We start from the raw sequence: 14,162 nt of genomic DNA, 5'->3' as shown, positions 1-14,162 counted from the left end.
ATACATGATGAATACAAAGTTTATTTGAAAATAGTTTTTGTCGTTTTTGTTATGCATTTAAATTGTACTACATATGTTTATCACATTTAATCCAAACATAATCGTGTCATAAATCATACTCAATTTTTGAAGAGACAATCTTGTTAGCACCCCGGGATAATTACATGCTTATGGTCTTATGTAGGCAATGTAGCAACATACTTGTACAATATCACCCTCCATTCCTAAATCAGCTCGGTCATTGTAGATTTATGGACTTAGGGTGCATATTTGAGGATTTCAGATGTTTCACAACTCAGTCTACAAAAGATAAAAAGTAATTATAGTCCATAATTATCATCATTTTGTGAAATAGACATGGACTAGTGATTAAAACTGCAAATTGGGTACAGCAGCTCAGCAAGTCCCAGATTCTCGTACCACCTGTTGTATTTATAACCTGTTGTTATGACCATTATACTTACTGACTTTGGAACCCAAAATGAGCAAGGTGAAACCATCACTTACATAAGACCAATTCAAGTAACCACATTACAGCTCAAAGGTTCATAGATATCACCACAGAAGTTCACATACGGGCAAAACTTATCGAATTGCCCTTCTTGATATAAGGGATACAACAAATAAACCCTGTGGTCTCTGCTGATATGTATACAGTTGCATACAAATACTCGTCAGAGTTTCATGTTATTCAGCATCAGATGGGATACAACCACAAGCATCAATGCTTCTCTCTAACTGTGGATCATTTCATCTAGGTATAAGATACTATCCTTAAAGAAGTTGCATCAAAACCTTCACAATCCAGGCAACGGGAACTGGGTGGTTAGAACTTCGACTCTCTTCTGAAGGTCTGATAAACGATCTCTCAAGGGAAAGTCAGGAGATGCCACAAACTTTAAGAATTCTTGGAGCTTTGTTTTCGGAATTAACTTGCTTGCTTCAAGAGTTAACTGGATGCCCTCGTGAATAAAGTCAGCTGTAGCAACAAACTCACTTTCTTTGAACCCTCTGGTTGTCATGGCAGGTGCCCCAATACGTATACCACCAGGCACTAGAGCACTTTTATCACCTATTTACAAACACCAAAGATTTTAGCACAAATGTTTGAAGCACAAGAAAGAGAGATCATAATTTTTTTTAAAAAAATTGATAACTAACTCACCAGGAACAGAGTTCTTATTAAGTGTGATAGAAGCCAAGTCCAGGATCTTTTCAACCCGGGCACCATCAGTTCCCTAAAGAGAAAGAACAACTTCAGTCAAACAAAATGGAGCCATCGAAGATTTTTTTTTTACAAAAAGTCTAAGCAAAGACGGACAATACAAGTGATGTAAAACTGTTAAAAATAAAAACAGATACCACAAGGAATTGATTTACAACTCATAGCAATGGGGTTTTAAGAACTTGGCAAACTTACCAATGGCCTTAAGTCCACTAGAACAAGATGGTTATCGCTCCCACCTGAGACTAGTTTGTATCCCAATTCAACCAATCGGCTTGCAAGAGCTCTACAGTTAGAGACCACCTGCAAGTCATTAGGCCCTCAAATATCAGTACAAAGAAAAGAACATACACTGTACTAGGTTGTTCATAGAGGAAAAAATCTAAATACAAATCAAGGTATATTTTAACATTATGAGTTGTATGATCAAAGAACAAGGAGTTTACATTGTTTTGGTACGTCTTAAACTCTGCAGACTGAGCATGCTTCAGGCAAACAGCTAGTCCTCCTATGGTGTGATTGTGTGGGCCACCCTGCAAAAAATAATCATGACACCCAAATCTTTAAAACAAATCAGATAAGGACAATGATATACAAGATGGAGCTATAACAATGGGGCCAAAAAAATAAAAGGTGAATTCAAGGACCAGCATTTCCTCACCTGTAAGCCAGGAAAGACGGCATTATTAATGGCAGATTCTAAATCAACTCCAAAAATGGTATCCTTCTTGTAGAAGATCATTCCACCTCTAGGACCCCGTAGAGACTGAAAAGCATTACGCTCAGTAAGAAACATCGTACTATATCAAAATGATTTGAGAGAGATTTTTTATAGCCAATTGGATAACAACATCGCGGTGATTCTCTAGCCAAAACCCAAAGTTGTATGTACTTCCTCATGCGAGGGAAGGGGGAGAGAGAGAGAGAGAGGGGGGGGGGGGGGGATCTTAAAACACAGTATAACTTTTGATACTTTAGATATAGAGTCAATTGTCCCCTCCTTGCAATATCGTTTAAAAACACATCTTCACAATATAAAGAAGTTTAAGCTGTAAGCTGAACTTATGACGCTTCCTTTCCCTTGCCAAAAGACAGAATCTATATAAGTCTTTTCACAACTTTAGATACTAGACACAGGAATTAAACGACTTATATCTATTAGGAGCTATCTCTTCCTCTTCACTTAAAACTGACTTGCAAAACGTAAACTCCATCAATGAAAGATACTATGATTTTGTAAAAAGGGTTTTGAGAAAACGAAACCAATCCTGTGTCAAAGCAAGTAAACCTAAAAGGCAAACCATGGTCCTTAACTAATCAACCAAACATTGGCCATAACTTTCTAGAATATCTATAGACATAACATTCCAGTTCATCATAAATTTAGATAGCAAATCAAATTTAGAGGTTAAATGACTTAAATCTATATTTGTTTGCCAATAATATTCTGAAAGATTAAGTCATGTCCAGACAAACCTTGTGAGTTGTAGTTGTGACCACATCACAATACTCAAATGGGTTACCAACCACAGAGGCAGCAACAAGCCCACTTATATGTGCCATGTCCATCATAAGAAAAGCACCAACAGCATCTGCAATCTGCATTTAAAAGAGAACATTTCAATCAATTATAGGCAAATAAAGTGTGCCCGAGGGTTAGGGAGGTGTTCAGACAGCCATATCAAAACACATACCTTCCTCATACGAGGGTAATCAAAATCTCGAGGATATGCACTGGCACCAGCTATTATGAGTTTTGGTCGAAATAGAGTAGCAGTTTTCTCAAGCATGTCGTAATCAATCAGACCTTCTCTTCGGATAAAAAATGGTTAGAGACCAAACTCAAAAGCAAATACAAATATTCACCAAAAAATTTAAAATAAAATACCTGTAGATTCATCAAGCCGATAAGGCATGGATTCAAAATAAATTGATGTGCCTGAAACTCGTCTTTTAGGAGTCATGAAACCATGAGACAAGTGCCCTCCATGAGGTAAATCTAGACCCTGGATTGGTAAAAATGCATTGATATAAGAGCAATGAACCAATGAACAGAAAATTTAATGAGTTGTAAACCCAGACATGGGAGAATAACTTACCATGATACGATCATGTGGATTCAAAAGTGCAGTATAGACCTCAAAATTAGCAGGAGAGCCAGACAGAGGTTGAACATTTACACCCCACTTTTGTCCGTCAAGGTGAAATGCCTCCAAAGCCCTCTGCTGACAGAGGGTTTCGAGCTCATCAATATGTTCATTGCCACCATAATACCTAGGGCAGAACAAGTTTTTAAGTGTCAAGCCCCAAAAGTGCCAAAACATAAGATAAAAAAAATTCAAAACAGAGACGCAAAAAGTCTTACCTTTTACCCGGTAATCCTTCAGAATATTTATTAGTAAGACAAGAACCAACGGCCTCCATGACAGCTCTTGATGTAAAGTTTTCTGAGGCAATGAGTTCCAGACTTTTAAATTGCCTTTCCTTTTCCTTTCCAATGATGCTGTGCACTTCTGGATCAGCATCGCTCAGCTCATTATCTTTGAAGCTGGTTAGATCATCTGAAATACACCAGAAAATAATATGCTTGATCACAATCTGTCCATTATATCAAGGACATCTTACACAGCAATTTCACAAAAAATTAATTCAAATTTTGAAGCGTGCAGAGACACTAGTACAACATGGACTATTGATCAAAAGCTGAAAATACACTAAGTAAATGATTTCCACTAATTTGGAATCATCCAAAAACCACGTGCAATGGTAGATTGGTAGAAGGGGGTCTGTAGATTGTAGTATTGCACTATCACATGCTCCTATTATTAAGTCTTAACAATCACTAAGATGAGAACTCTATGATATCAATTGCATAAATATTGGCTCAAAATTCGCCAATGCAAACAGGAACACTCCTACAACCTTGCATCTCAACCGTAAGTCATGTTTAGAGCATCTTTGGGAAGTGTTTTTTTTTTCGGTTGGAAACGAATTCAATTAAACTATTACCTAGAAAGCTTTTCCCTGGGAGTTCCACTAGCAGCATGAAGGCCTTCCCCCGGCTCCCACTTATGCTTACTGATTGTTTGGTTAGAAGATTTGGGTAATATTACCATTACCTCTAGGTAATGGTTTCCACCTATTTGTTACCTCTCCAAAACCTAAGATAACAATTATCCTTACCCTCTTCATACAAAAAGGAAGGGAGTTAAGTTTAAGCGTCCGTGATTACACCAAACAAATGAAAGGTAAGTGTTTAATAATTCATTTCCCACCTCTTTGCTTCCATTCCATTCCGCCTCCAATAACCAAACACCTTTAATCTTTCTATATTAACTCATAATGATCATATTTTCATGTTGCCAACCATCAATAGCCTTTTCTAATAAATATATTAACGAACCATTAGATTGCTCTCGTCTTCAGTAACATCATAACATAATTCTTCAGCAGTTCACATAGACTCATCAGAAACAAAAGCAACATAATGAATTCAAGCTTAATATATCTTGTTTTTAGCAATTAATAATTACAGCCATAAAAAATTCTGATAACTTCATACACAATACAAAAATTGAATTAACTCGATAATTTTGCGGAAACACATAAATTCAAAATGACACTCCAACTCATTATACATGTACAGGTTTATATCTTGGCACAAGAACTAAAGCCTTACTAATTTTTTATCAAACCAAAAATCAAAACCAGATACAAAATTGCATGTATTTCTCCAAAAATGAATATCAGCCAACAATCCAATCCAATCCAATATTAACAATAAGAAAATAATTTCCCTTAGCTAAGCCAAGACGGGTTCCAGTCCGATAGGGTCGTTCTCCTGACCATGGAATAAAAAAAATAAATTTTTAAACACCCCCTCTGGCCCCAAACGTAAATAAGCCGGGTTGACACATGAGAGGTTCCGGTTCAATAGGGTCCTTCCCGTTACGATAATGAAAGAAAACCCAATAGTAAAAATCATTAATCAATCCAAATAATAGTCAAAAAGGTAAAAAGAGAGCAAACCTTCAATATCAGGAGCAGGAACAGAGACAGAAGAGGGTGGCCTACCAGTAACCAAACTATTAGAAACAAAAGAAAATCGAGAAAGGGGTTTTGAAAATTGGATAGAATTATCAGTAAAAGTAAGATTATTATTAAACCCTTTTTGAGGAAAATTAGAGGGGAAAGGAGAGATTTTGGTGCGGTGGATTGTACCCACCATTGATGGAGTTGCTGCTCCTGAACAAGCTTGCATGTTTGATTGTTTGGAAAGTGAAAAGAATGAAAGGAAAGGTTGAGGTTTTGAGTGAGTGAAATGAAACAGGAGGAAAAAATGGCAGAGAAAGAGTAGTAGTGGTTAGAAGTAGTATTAAGGGGAGTCAAAGTGTCAAAAGCTCAAAACCCTAACGTCGTGGGGCTTTGCGCGCCGGTTATGGTTTGATTCCGAATACTTTTTTGACTTGTGTGTTCGAACGGCTAATTCTAGTATTGCGACGGTTTTTTTAATAAGACTTGGACGCGTTATTAATTTAGGTCCCGTTTACTTTACCTTATTTTTGTTAAAAGTGAAATTATTTTTACTGAAATTATTTATGCTGAAGTTAAATTATTTTAACTGAACTGAAATTATTTTTGCTGAAATTAATTTTACTGATTTTCTATTATATTTCTTTTTTATACTCCCTTCGTTTTTTTTAAATGCATCACTTTGATTTTTGCACTATTCAAGTTGATTTAATTTTTTTACCCCTATAGAATATATAATTGTTATAATATAATATATCATTAGATTCGTCATAATGTCTAGTTTTATTATAATAATTTTGTTATAATTTTTACTAATTAACAAATAGAACTATAAATGATCAAAGTTGCATCTCGGCAAATGTGCCGATCAAACTGATGCAAATAAAAAAAAAACAGAGGGAGTAGTTACTGAATTTTACTGAAATTATTTTTACTATAAGGTGAAATGAATAAGTCTTTTACGATGTATTTCAATTTTTATTTTATTTTATTTATTTATTGTTTAGAGAGCCACAAAGGCGAGTGATGAAAATCGATCTCAAGATCTCGTTAAAACGGAAGGAGAACTTTAACCACTTAAGATATACCTCACTCTCAATTTAACTTGTTCTTCCTGAATAAAATGACTCATCTCAATTGGTTATTATTCACGGGTTTGATTACGTGTAGTGGCATAACCGTCTTACGTTAGAAATTTCCTTGGTGAGGATTTTTAAATCTTTATTTTTCTTGCATTTTTCAAACAAATTAAAAAAAAAATTGCAGGTTCCCCCCCCCCCCCCCCCCCCCCCCCCCCCACCTCCCTCCTTGGCAACAGAAAAAATTGTAGAGTTAACAAACAAAATGCTAGCTCATTTGAAAGGTTTTTTTCCCTTAGAGACCAAAAGTATGGTATATCAGTGACCAAACTATCAAGCTTATTCTGGTATCTTTAATTCATTTAACTTAACCCGACTTTTCTCTCACTACACAAACATCCCAAAAAGTTGATTGTTTCTTTAGACATATGCAAAAGTACAACCATTTCAAAAAGCCTGATCACATCAAATCCAGCCAGTTCTTTAAACATATGCAAGATTACAACCATTTTAAAAATCATGAAGGCATCAAATCCAGCCAACACATATTACGAGTCATGGGTTGTGTGCTAGTGTCAAACGAGGAATGTCATGAGTGCATCTCAGCGCATAACTGTTATGCAATTACAAAGTATATAGGAGGATATAAATTTGGCAAGCTACTGGAAAAACGTTGACTCTACAATGGTACATTATAATGTATCATTATGCATGTATAATGTACCATTAAAGTATAATTGTGCTAATAGTACTTTTTGTGTAATATTATGCATGTAGTGGTACTTTTTACCATTCTATACTCTAATAGGTTGAATATTTTCCAGCAATGCGTTAAGAATTAACCGAATGTCTTGACACAACTCAAGTAGGGATGGCAATCCAGTCCGAATCCGACCCTACTCTGCCCCGATCCGAGGTAAAAAATCCGCTCCGAGTCCGAGAAAAAAGTAATCCGAGTTCGACTCCGTTAAAATAATCCGACTCCAAGTCGGAGGAGGGTCGGAGTCGGATCCTAAAAAAAATCCGAGAAAAAAATCCGACTCCGACAAATGTCCGAATTTGACGGATTATCCGACTCCGACTCCAATAGATAGTGAATTTTTGTGTGGGTCATGGTGGCATTGGGTGTGGGTTGTCAAGGCCCAAATAGCCCAACATTTCAAAGTATGTTAAATAATGTAAAAGAAACTCGGAGTCGGGTCGGATCGGATCGGAGTCGGAGGTCGGATATTGAAGTCGGAGTCGGAGTCGGATTTCGGAGTCGGATGTCGGAGTCGGAGTCGGATGTCGGATTTAACATCCGACTTCTTGTCGGATCGGAGTCGAATTTAGCATAATCCGCTCCGAGTCCGACCCGTTGCCATCCCTAAACTCAAGGCATAATCCAAAATTTGTCGATCAAGTGGCTCATAGGCCTTTTTAACACTATCATTCTCAACTCCATCAAAAATTACTCGTTCATTTGAAATTAGTCTTTTAATTGTATTATTAGTTAATTCCCATCCCATGTAAGGCAAGATACCAAGGCTAGACACACGCAAGGTCCATTGACATCCCTAAATATGACCGTGAGGAACCATGCAACTCAGGAAGAGTTTACATCCTCACAGTATCTTTATATTCTTATATCTTTTGCAAAACATAGGATTAAAGTAGCTGCATATACAAGCAAAGCATTATTCCCTAATCAAGGAAGACGCAACCACCTTCGCAATTACAACCATCCTATTCATTTAAAATTTGCAGAGCCCGAAAACGGATGACTTCTGTGAGAAAAACGCAGATCTTTAACATGTAAATTTGTCATGGTCAAGAATTTCTGCTACATACGACACAATTAAGTATCGAATCAAATATATGCATTCAGAAGCTTAGGAGAATAGATCAGAACTATCAAAGAAAACATAACTCCCATAAGCACTTCTTTTACTCTTTTTCCCTCCTATGGGAGAGTGTTGTAAGATAACAGGTATAGTTAGTTTAGGATACTCATAAGACCATTAGGATATTTTGGGAGGCATTAACCCACATCAAAATTATCCAGAATCCTTCTAAGACACCATGAATGTACAATATTTATGCAAGTCCATTGATGATCTGCAATAGTAAAAAAAATTACGACCATCACTCAGTTTCAGGCTGCTGTGCTAAGATGTTGCAGTAGAGAATCCAAACGTATCCAAAGCTTCATTACACTTCCGAAACACCACCTCCTGTCTCAGCACGTGTCCTGCACAAATGTGATGGATTTAGAAGGCAACTCAAATGTCTAGAAAACACTTGTAGTTTTACTGCATCTTGTTTCTATCCAAACCACAGAAAACTCATTTGACATCTATAATTCCATAATCATCCCACTTTAATTTACTTGCATAACTTTTGTAACTTGAATGCACATAAGTCCAGGATCATTAAGGGTTCCAATTTTAAAGTAACGTAGATTGGAATACAGTTTTCACATTATGGTGACAGAGGAGATCATCTGTCAGCATTCCTGGGAAGAAATTATCTATGTCCATGTTACTGAATTGTTCTGTAATAGAACAGCAGGCCAATAGTCGGACAAAAGGAAAAGAAGGCTTACTTGTGATCAGATGGGTTTGGCATAATTTCATAAACGATATTTACAGCGACATCTCTCTTCAGCTGAAATCAATAGTGACAACATAAGTGTTAGTCAAGTAGCCAAGAAGGCAATTACATCTAAAAATAGGCAATTGATGAATGCTATGTATATTTGGCAGCAAAAACACCTGAGTTGCTTCACCCTTCAAGCCAATGTAGTGTATCTGACTTGTGTCCGCTCCAAAGTTGTCAGGAAAGTGCAAAGTCAAATTGCCCACACTCTGAAATTTAGAATACCTGTCCACATAGCCAGCCTCATGCAATGTTAGAATGTTAGAACTTTTAATTACAAAGGAAGTATGGAAGATGATGAAGACAATGTATCTACAGAGAGCAGTCATGGAGATAGAAATCAGTTGTACCAACTACCAATACTTAACAGAACACCATTTCCTTTTGATGATGCAGGAATGATTTTTTTTTTTTTTTTCTTTTTTTTTTCATTCAAATTTAATACAATGTTAAGTCACTTGGGAGTAAGCAACACATCTCTAGCCCTGTACAGAAGTTTTGACTTAAACCATTCAGAATGGACAGCTTGCTAACGCTTGGGGTATGGAAAAGACCCCATTTTACAGAGAATGGGACAAAATACATTAAAGCAAGAAGTTACAAAGACAGCTAGAGAAGACTTTACAGCAGAACATCAGATTTTTTACATATGTCATGAGATGGCAGCAGATTTTGAAAAGAGCAGCCAATACAAGACTGTCAACAGTGTAAACCTATGCAAAAATCATTTCAGATACGATGGAAGAAAAAATCAGTTGAAGTATTAACGACAAAATTGAAGCAATATCACTGATGCACTATCAAAAACCATATCAATTAGCTAAATGATACAGGAAACAAGAAGTCGCATTTCCTTGTACAAGCTTATTCATTCATATGAGAAAAAAGGGATCACAATAGTAAAGAGAATAACCAAAATCAAGCCACTTTAGTAGCAAAAGGCAACAAGAATGAGAGGACAGATTGCATCTTGCTAGTTCCAACCATCATATACCTGGACTAACGAAAACAGCAAGATTCTCACCTAGTTTGATATTCCAATACTCCTTGCAGGTTCTCAACCAAGTCCCATTCCTTGAGACAAGACAAGGTGCATTAGAAAAGAAGAAAGAGCCTAGAATATATAACATACATCTTGCCTTAACAAGTAAATACCTGAACAGCTTGCATACTTTGAGCATCAGAGAAATCGATGCCCTCTCGATTGATGAACCTAAGGGAATTAACAGGATTGTAAGAATAGCTATAGTGATAAAGAGATCAATGAAAAGACAGATGAAGAATAATAACGCTTTGAGCTTTTTAAGACACACAACAGAAGCAGCAGCAGCAACAGAAAAAAAGAAAAGGATCCCTCAACTTCCTCTATGGAAAACCCCTTAGATGTTATGTATGTTCCCCAAAGTTTTAAAAAGTAAATTCTGAAAAGCTTCAGACATTCAAATATCCAATTGTGAGCCCAAAATGCTTTAGCCTTCTAGGTGTAACATTAAGTACAAATCCTAGGCATGCTGTTGATATCTTAAACATCTGTGTCATCATCTACAATGAGTGGATAGTCTACTAAAAAGAATTCAAAATTAACTTACTACAACTGAAAAAATTGGGTTCACCTAAGCCCTTAATCCAACATGAGGAGAGCCTAAGCCCAGTGTTTGAAGTGATGTAAGTAATAGGGTAAACTAGTGCACTAGTGCAGTTTATCCCCAAAATACAGTACGTTTACTTCAAATTCATAGAGCACAATGAAACAGTTGCATATAATTATTGCAAGTACATACAGAGGAGGTTGTCAGTTTACTGTGGAAAGATGGTACTGAGTGATAATTTTTCTTTTGATTGAAGTTACTTATGAATGCTATAGAGGAATGACATATCAGCTCATCACTATATGATCTGAAAACCTTTGTACTACAAAAACACAAATCATACCACCAGTCCGCATTCACAAAAGACTACCAAGACAATCCACGACATCGGAGAGTATAAAATAATCTTACGCTCTCATCTTGGAAGGACTTGTTCCATCAGCACCACCAACAATTGATATGCCCTTGATCTTGACATCAGAAGTAAATCTGACAATAAGTTTCCATAAGTTAGCATAAACAATCTAACACATGCCCCAAAACAAAACCTTATGTTACTCACGGGATGAAAACAATCAACTCAGGATCACCGTCATTGCTTTCCAAGAATGCCTGGTGAAAATAAGAAGACAGAAGACTTGTATTAAACTGCATGCTTACTACAACATCAAGTACAATAAAGATAGCCAGATATGTAACAACTAAAACCCAGCCATAGGAGAAGTGCCATGATCAGAAGGATAGAGTGAATCAATTATGCGGGAAAAAGAGAGAGAGGGAAAGCAGTCCAACACCCCCTCCCTAAATGCAAGGACAGTATCAACAAAGAAACTGATCTATATATATACATATTAGCTGGCTGTCACATCATAAAACCTAACTCTATGATGTCCTTGCCACTTTTATTCTTGAAGTCATCCCCAGGTTCCCAACGGAAAAATTTCAGCATCAACCCCAAATGACAAACTTATGCTCGTTTTTTCTGTCTATTATATACTGAATACATTGCATGGAACTTAAGGAAAGCTGAGTGCACATAACATAACAATTGCTTATAACATGCAAATCCAGAAACCACTTGCTAGGACAAATTCAGATTCAGGAATTCATAGATGGAAACTGTAACCAGACAATACGCACTCATTCTCTGATAGCTTCTTAATATCAAGATTCACAAACAATGTTTTATGATGTAGTTACCCCTGCAGAGTTTAGCCGCTCCTCCCATGATCTGAAAACCTTTTGTGCCCTTCCTGGAATCGCCTCATTCAGAGCAGAGACCTGCACAAATTTACAATTATGAAGCTTACTTTTAAGAACAAGTGACCAGTGTAGCAATCACCTGACGTTGAGGAATTATTCTAAGTCTAGAAAAAAAAAAAAAGCAATCAATACAAATCCTTCATGAATCTTGGGCTTCATGGCCCTGCCAAACTGCCAACCACATGTTCACTCATAAGAAAATAGCAAACATTTTTGACATTAGCACTTTGAGAAGTTAAAAATTAACATAGCATGAAAATTTACAACTCCAAAAGCTATAATCGTTTGACATGTGCATTATACACTACATATCAGAAAGTTTCTCCTTGCATCTACCAAAAGGGAGTATACTTGCCAACAACATGATCACTCGCAAGCAAATATAAAAATTCCCTGTTTTGTTTTTGGCACTGGAATTAGTTTAAAAAGAATATTTATGTATGACTAACAGCTGCAATCAATTAAGATGGCCTTTGCCATCAATATTATACTCTTAAACTTTGCGATTTCCTACTCTTGTCCATTAAAAGAGGGTTTTCTTGGCATGTAATCAGACACAAAAGGAATATTCAAGCCCACAGACTCTTTGTATGAAAAAACACAAAAACATTAAGACCTACATTATCCCCACTAGTAATCTGCCAGTTCCTTTTTTTTTTTGGATAAAGGTTTCCAAAAATCTTCAGGAAAGGCTACAATGCTTCTAAACAAGTGGTTTGATAATTTCTGGTACACCCTAGCACCAGTGGCTTAGCTCGTAATCTGCTTTGTGATATGATAATTATAAAGCTGCTTTAAATGATAAATTGATAATATACCATAACAAAGCTATTCGAATATCTAAACATCATAACATTCTTTCTGTATCACTATAACTTAACGCATAACGTCAAAACATATAAATATGAATTTCAAATCACTGTCTTTGACACACACTGTGACAAGTAATTAATAGCACCAGAAAAGCCAAGGCACGAGATAATTAGCTAACTTAGCTTTCAAGGTCTTAGACACCTAGGAATGAATTCGTCACTAAAGCTATAATAGGTTTACCACGAATCGCATTGTAAATGAAATCATAACCCTTAACATGGATAGCAATTCAACTATGATTTTTGCTCGAACTATATCCATCCCAGCTGTATACAAACTATAGAAATTTTATTATCAGGAGCTGATCAAATGTATGCTCAGACAACTTTAACATGAATTATAGGTTCAGTGAAGCCGGTGAGTAGGGTCATTACCCAACCAGCACACTGCACACCATCATACATTGCCTTCTGTTTCCGGGCCATTCCATCGACGATCAGCTCTTTTCAGAGTTCATACCAAATTGACACCGTTAAATTCTTCAGAGCTACACACCATAACAGCACCTCATGAAATCAACTAGCTATACCTATAGATTGTACCCGGCAAACATCGAAAACCCAGGACACAATTTAAATTTCTAACTTATATTCATCATCAAATTCACAAAATTCATGGTATTATCATTAATCAATCAATCTGGGTATCAAGTGAAAGTGTCAGAATTATGAGCACAATATCCAGCAATTTCAAACTAATGGGGTGCATTAAAATTCAAGTAAACTAAAAACCCATAAAATCAATCTGGGTATTTCACAAATTACATTAAACCAACTAAAAATTAATAACAAAAATTCTGGGTAACTTGAGCACGAAATCAAAAGCAGAAAAAAAGAGAATAATTGGAAAAATAAAGATGATTATACCTTAGGGAGGTCGATATGCTTGTAAAGAGACCAATCAGTTGAACAATCGTGATCTTCGCAGCTATGATCATGAACACATGCCATTTTTTCAATTTTCTCTCTCCTAAAACTGCAATTGGAAATGGGTACTGAAGAACAAGAAAAAGGTTGTAGCTAATTATATGCTGCCAGATAGTGGGAGTTTTGAGAAATTCTTCTGCAAGAAAAGAATTGTTGATATAAAACGCACCGTTTTATCCATTTGATATTGCTCTTTTGAAGGGCTTAAAAGTAATTTACGTTCGAGGGTGCATACAAAAAGTAAAATTTTGAGCAATTTTAATTCCATTTAATTTTAATGATTGCTTGTATCTAATTATGTTAACTATATCCAAAAGTGATTCAATTATTGGTAAGAAAGAGATTATTCATAGTTAGTTGAAAATTGCAATTGTTATAAATATTAAAGTAAAGTTTTATATTGGTGACAATTTAACGGTAAAATCAAGTGAGAGCTCAATGGTAGAGCTCACACCTTCTAATCATGGTCACTAGTGAGTAGCTCGGGCGTTACTCCGGGTTGCTACTTTTGTAATTGTACAGTAGGAGTATTTTATTT

At 36.1% G+C, this 14,162-nt stretch overlaps 2 protein-coding genes across 2 annotated transcripts; both read right to left on the bottom strand.

The window, feature by feature from the left end:
* Positions 1–487: 487 nt before the first annotated feature.
* Positions 488–5,599, bottom strand: LOC145591437 (serine hydroxymethyltransferase 3, chloroplastic-like). Its single transcript, XM_081647886.1, has 11 exons — positions 5,255–5,599; positions 3,591–3,786; positions 3,325–3,499; positions 3,114–3,231; positions 2,920–3,032; positions 2,702–2,824; positions 1,887–1,991; positions 1,672–1,758; positions 1,421–1,528; positions 1,166–1,238; positions 488–1,072 (listed from the first exon to the last, which is right to left on the bottom strand). Exons 1-11 carry the CDS (start codon positions 5,484–5,486, stop codon positions 798–800), a joined length of 1,605 nt encoding a protein of 534 aa, XP_081504012.1. The 5' UTR covers positions 5,487–5,599; the 3' UTR covers positions 488–797.
* Positions 5,600–8,227: 2,628 nt separating this feature from the next.
* On the bottom strand, positions 8,228–13,710 carry LOC145591438 (uncharacterized). Its single transcript, XM_081647887.1, has 9 exons — positions 13,565–13,710; positions 11,763–11,843; positions 11,125–11,174; positions 10,974–11,051; positions 10,129–10,186; positions 9,998–10,047; positions 9,090–9,198; positions 8,921–8,982; positions 8,228–8,566 (listed from the first exon to the last, which is right to left on the bottom strand). The coding sequence occupies exons 1-9, from the start codon at positions 13,646–13,648 to the stop codon at positions 8,527–8,529; spliced, it is 612 nt and encodes a 203-aa protein (XP_081504013.1). The 5' UTR covers positions 13,649–13,710; the 3' UTR covers positions 8,228–8,526.
* Between the last annotated feature and the right edge of the window lie 452 nt (positions 13,711–14,162).

The sequence above is a fragment of the Chenopodium album genome, chromosome 18, assembly GCF_948465745.1.
Source record: "Chenopodium album chromosome 18, dcCheAlbu1.1, whole genome shotgun sequence".
Classification (NCBI taxonomy): domain Eukaryota; kingdom Viridiplantae; phylum Streptophyta; class Magnoliopsida; order Caryophyllales; family Amaranthaceae; genus Chenopodium; species Chenopodium album.
Note: the sequence above shows the minus strand (reverse complement) of the source record. Positions and strands in the feature narration are given on the sequence as shown.

Coding starts and splice junctions, on each gene's coding strand:
- LOC145591437 (XM_081647886.1), bottom strand. CDS start 5,486: ATGCAAGCTTGTTCAGGAGCAGCAACTCCATCAATGGTGGGTACAATC. Junction 3,500..3,590: donor GAAGGATTACCGGGTAAAAG/GTAAGACTTTTT, acceptor GTTCTGCCCTAG/GTATTATGGTGGCAATGAAC. Junction 1,992..2,701: donor TCACAACTACAACTCACAAG/GTTTGTCTGGAC, acceptor AATGCTTTTCAG/TCTCTACGGGGTCCTAGAGG.
- LOC145591438 (XM_081647887.1), bottom strand. CDS start 13,648: ATGGCATGTGTTCATGATCATAGCTGCGAAGATCACGATTGTTCAACT. Junction 10,048..10,128: donor AAAGTATGCAAGCTGTTCAG/GTATTTACTTGT, acceptor TCTTGTCTCAAG/GAATGGGACTTGGTTGAGAA. Junction 8,567..8,920: donor CCAAACCCATCTGATCACAA/GTAAGCCTTCTT, acceptor ACATTTGTGCAG/GACACGTGCTGAGACAGGAG.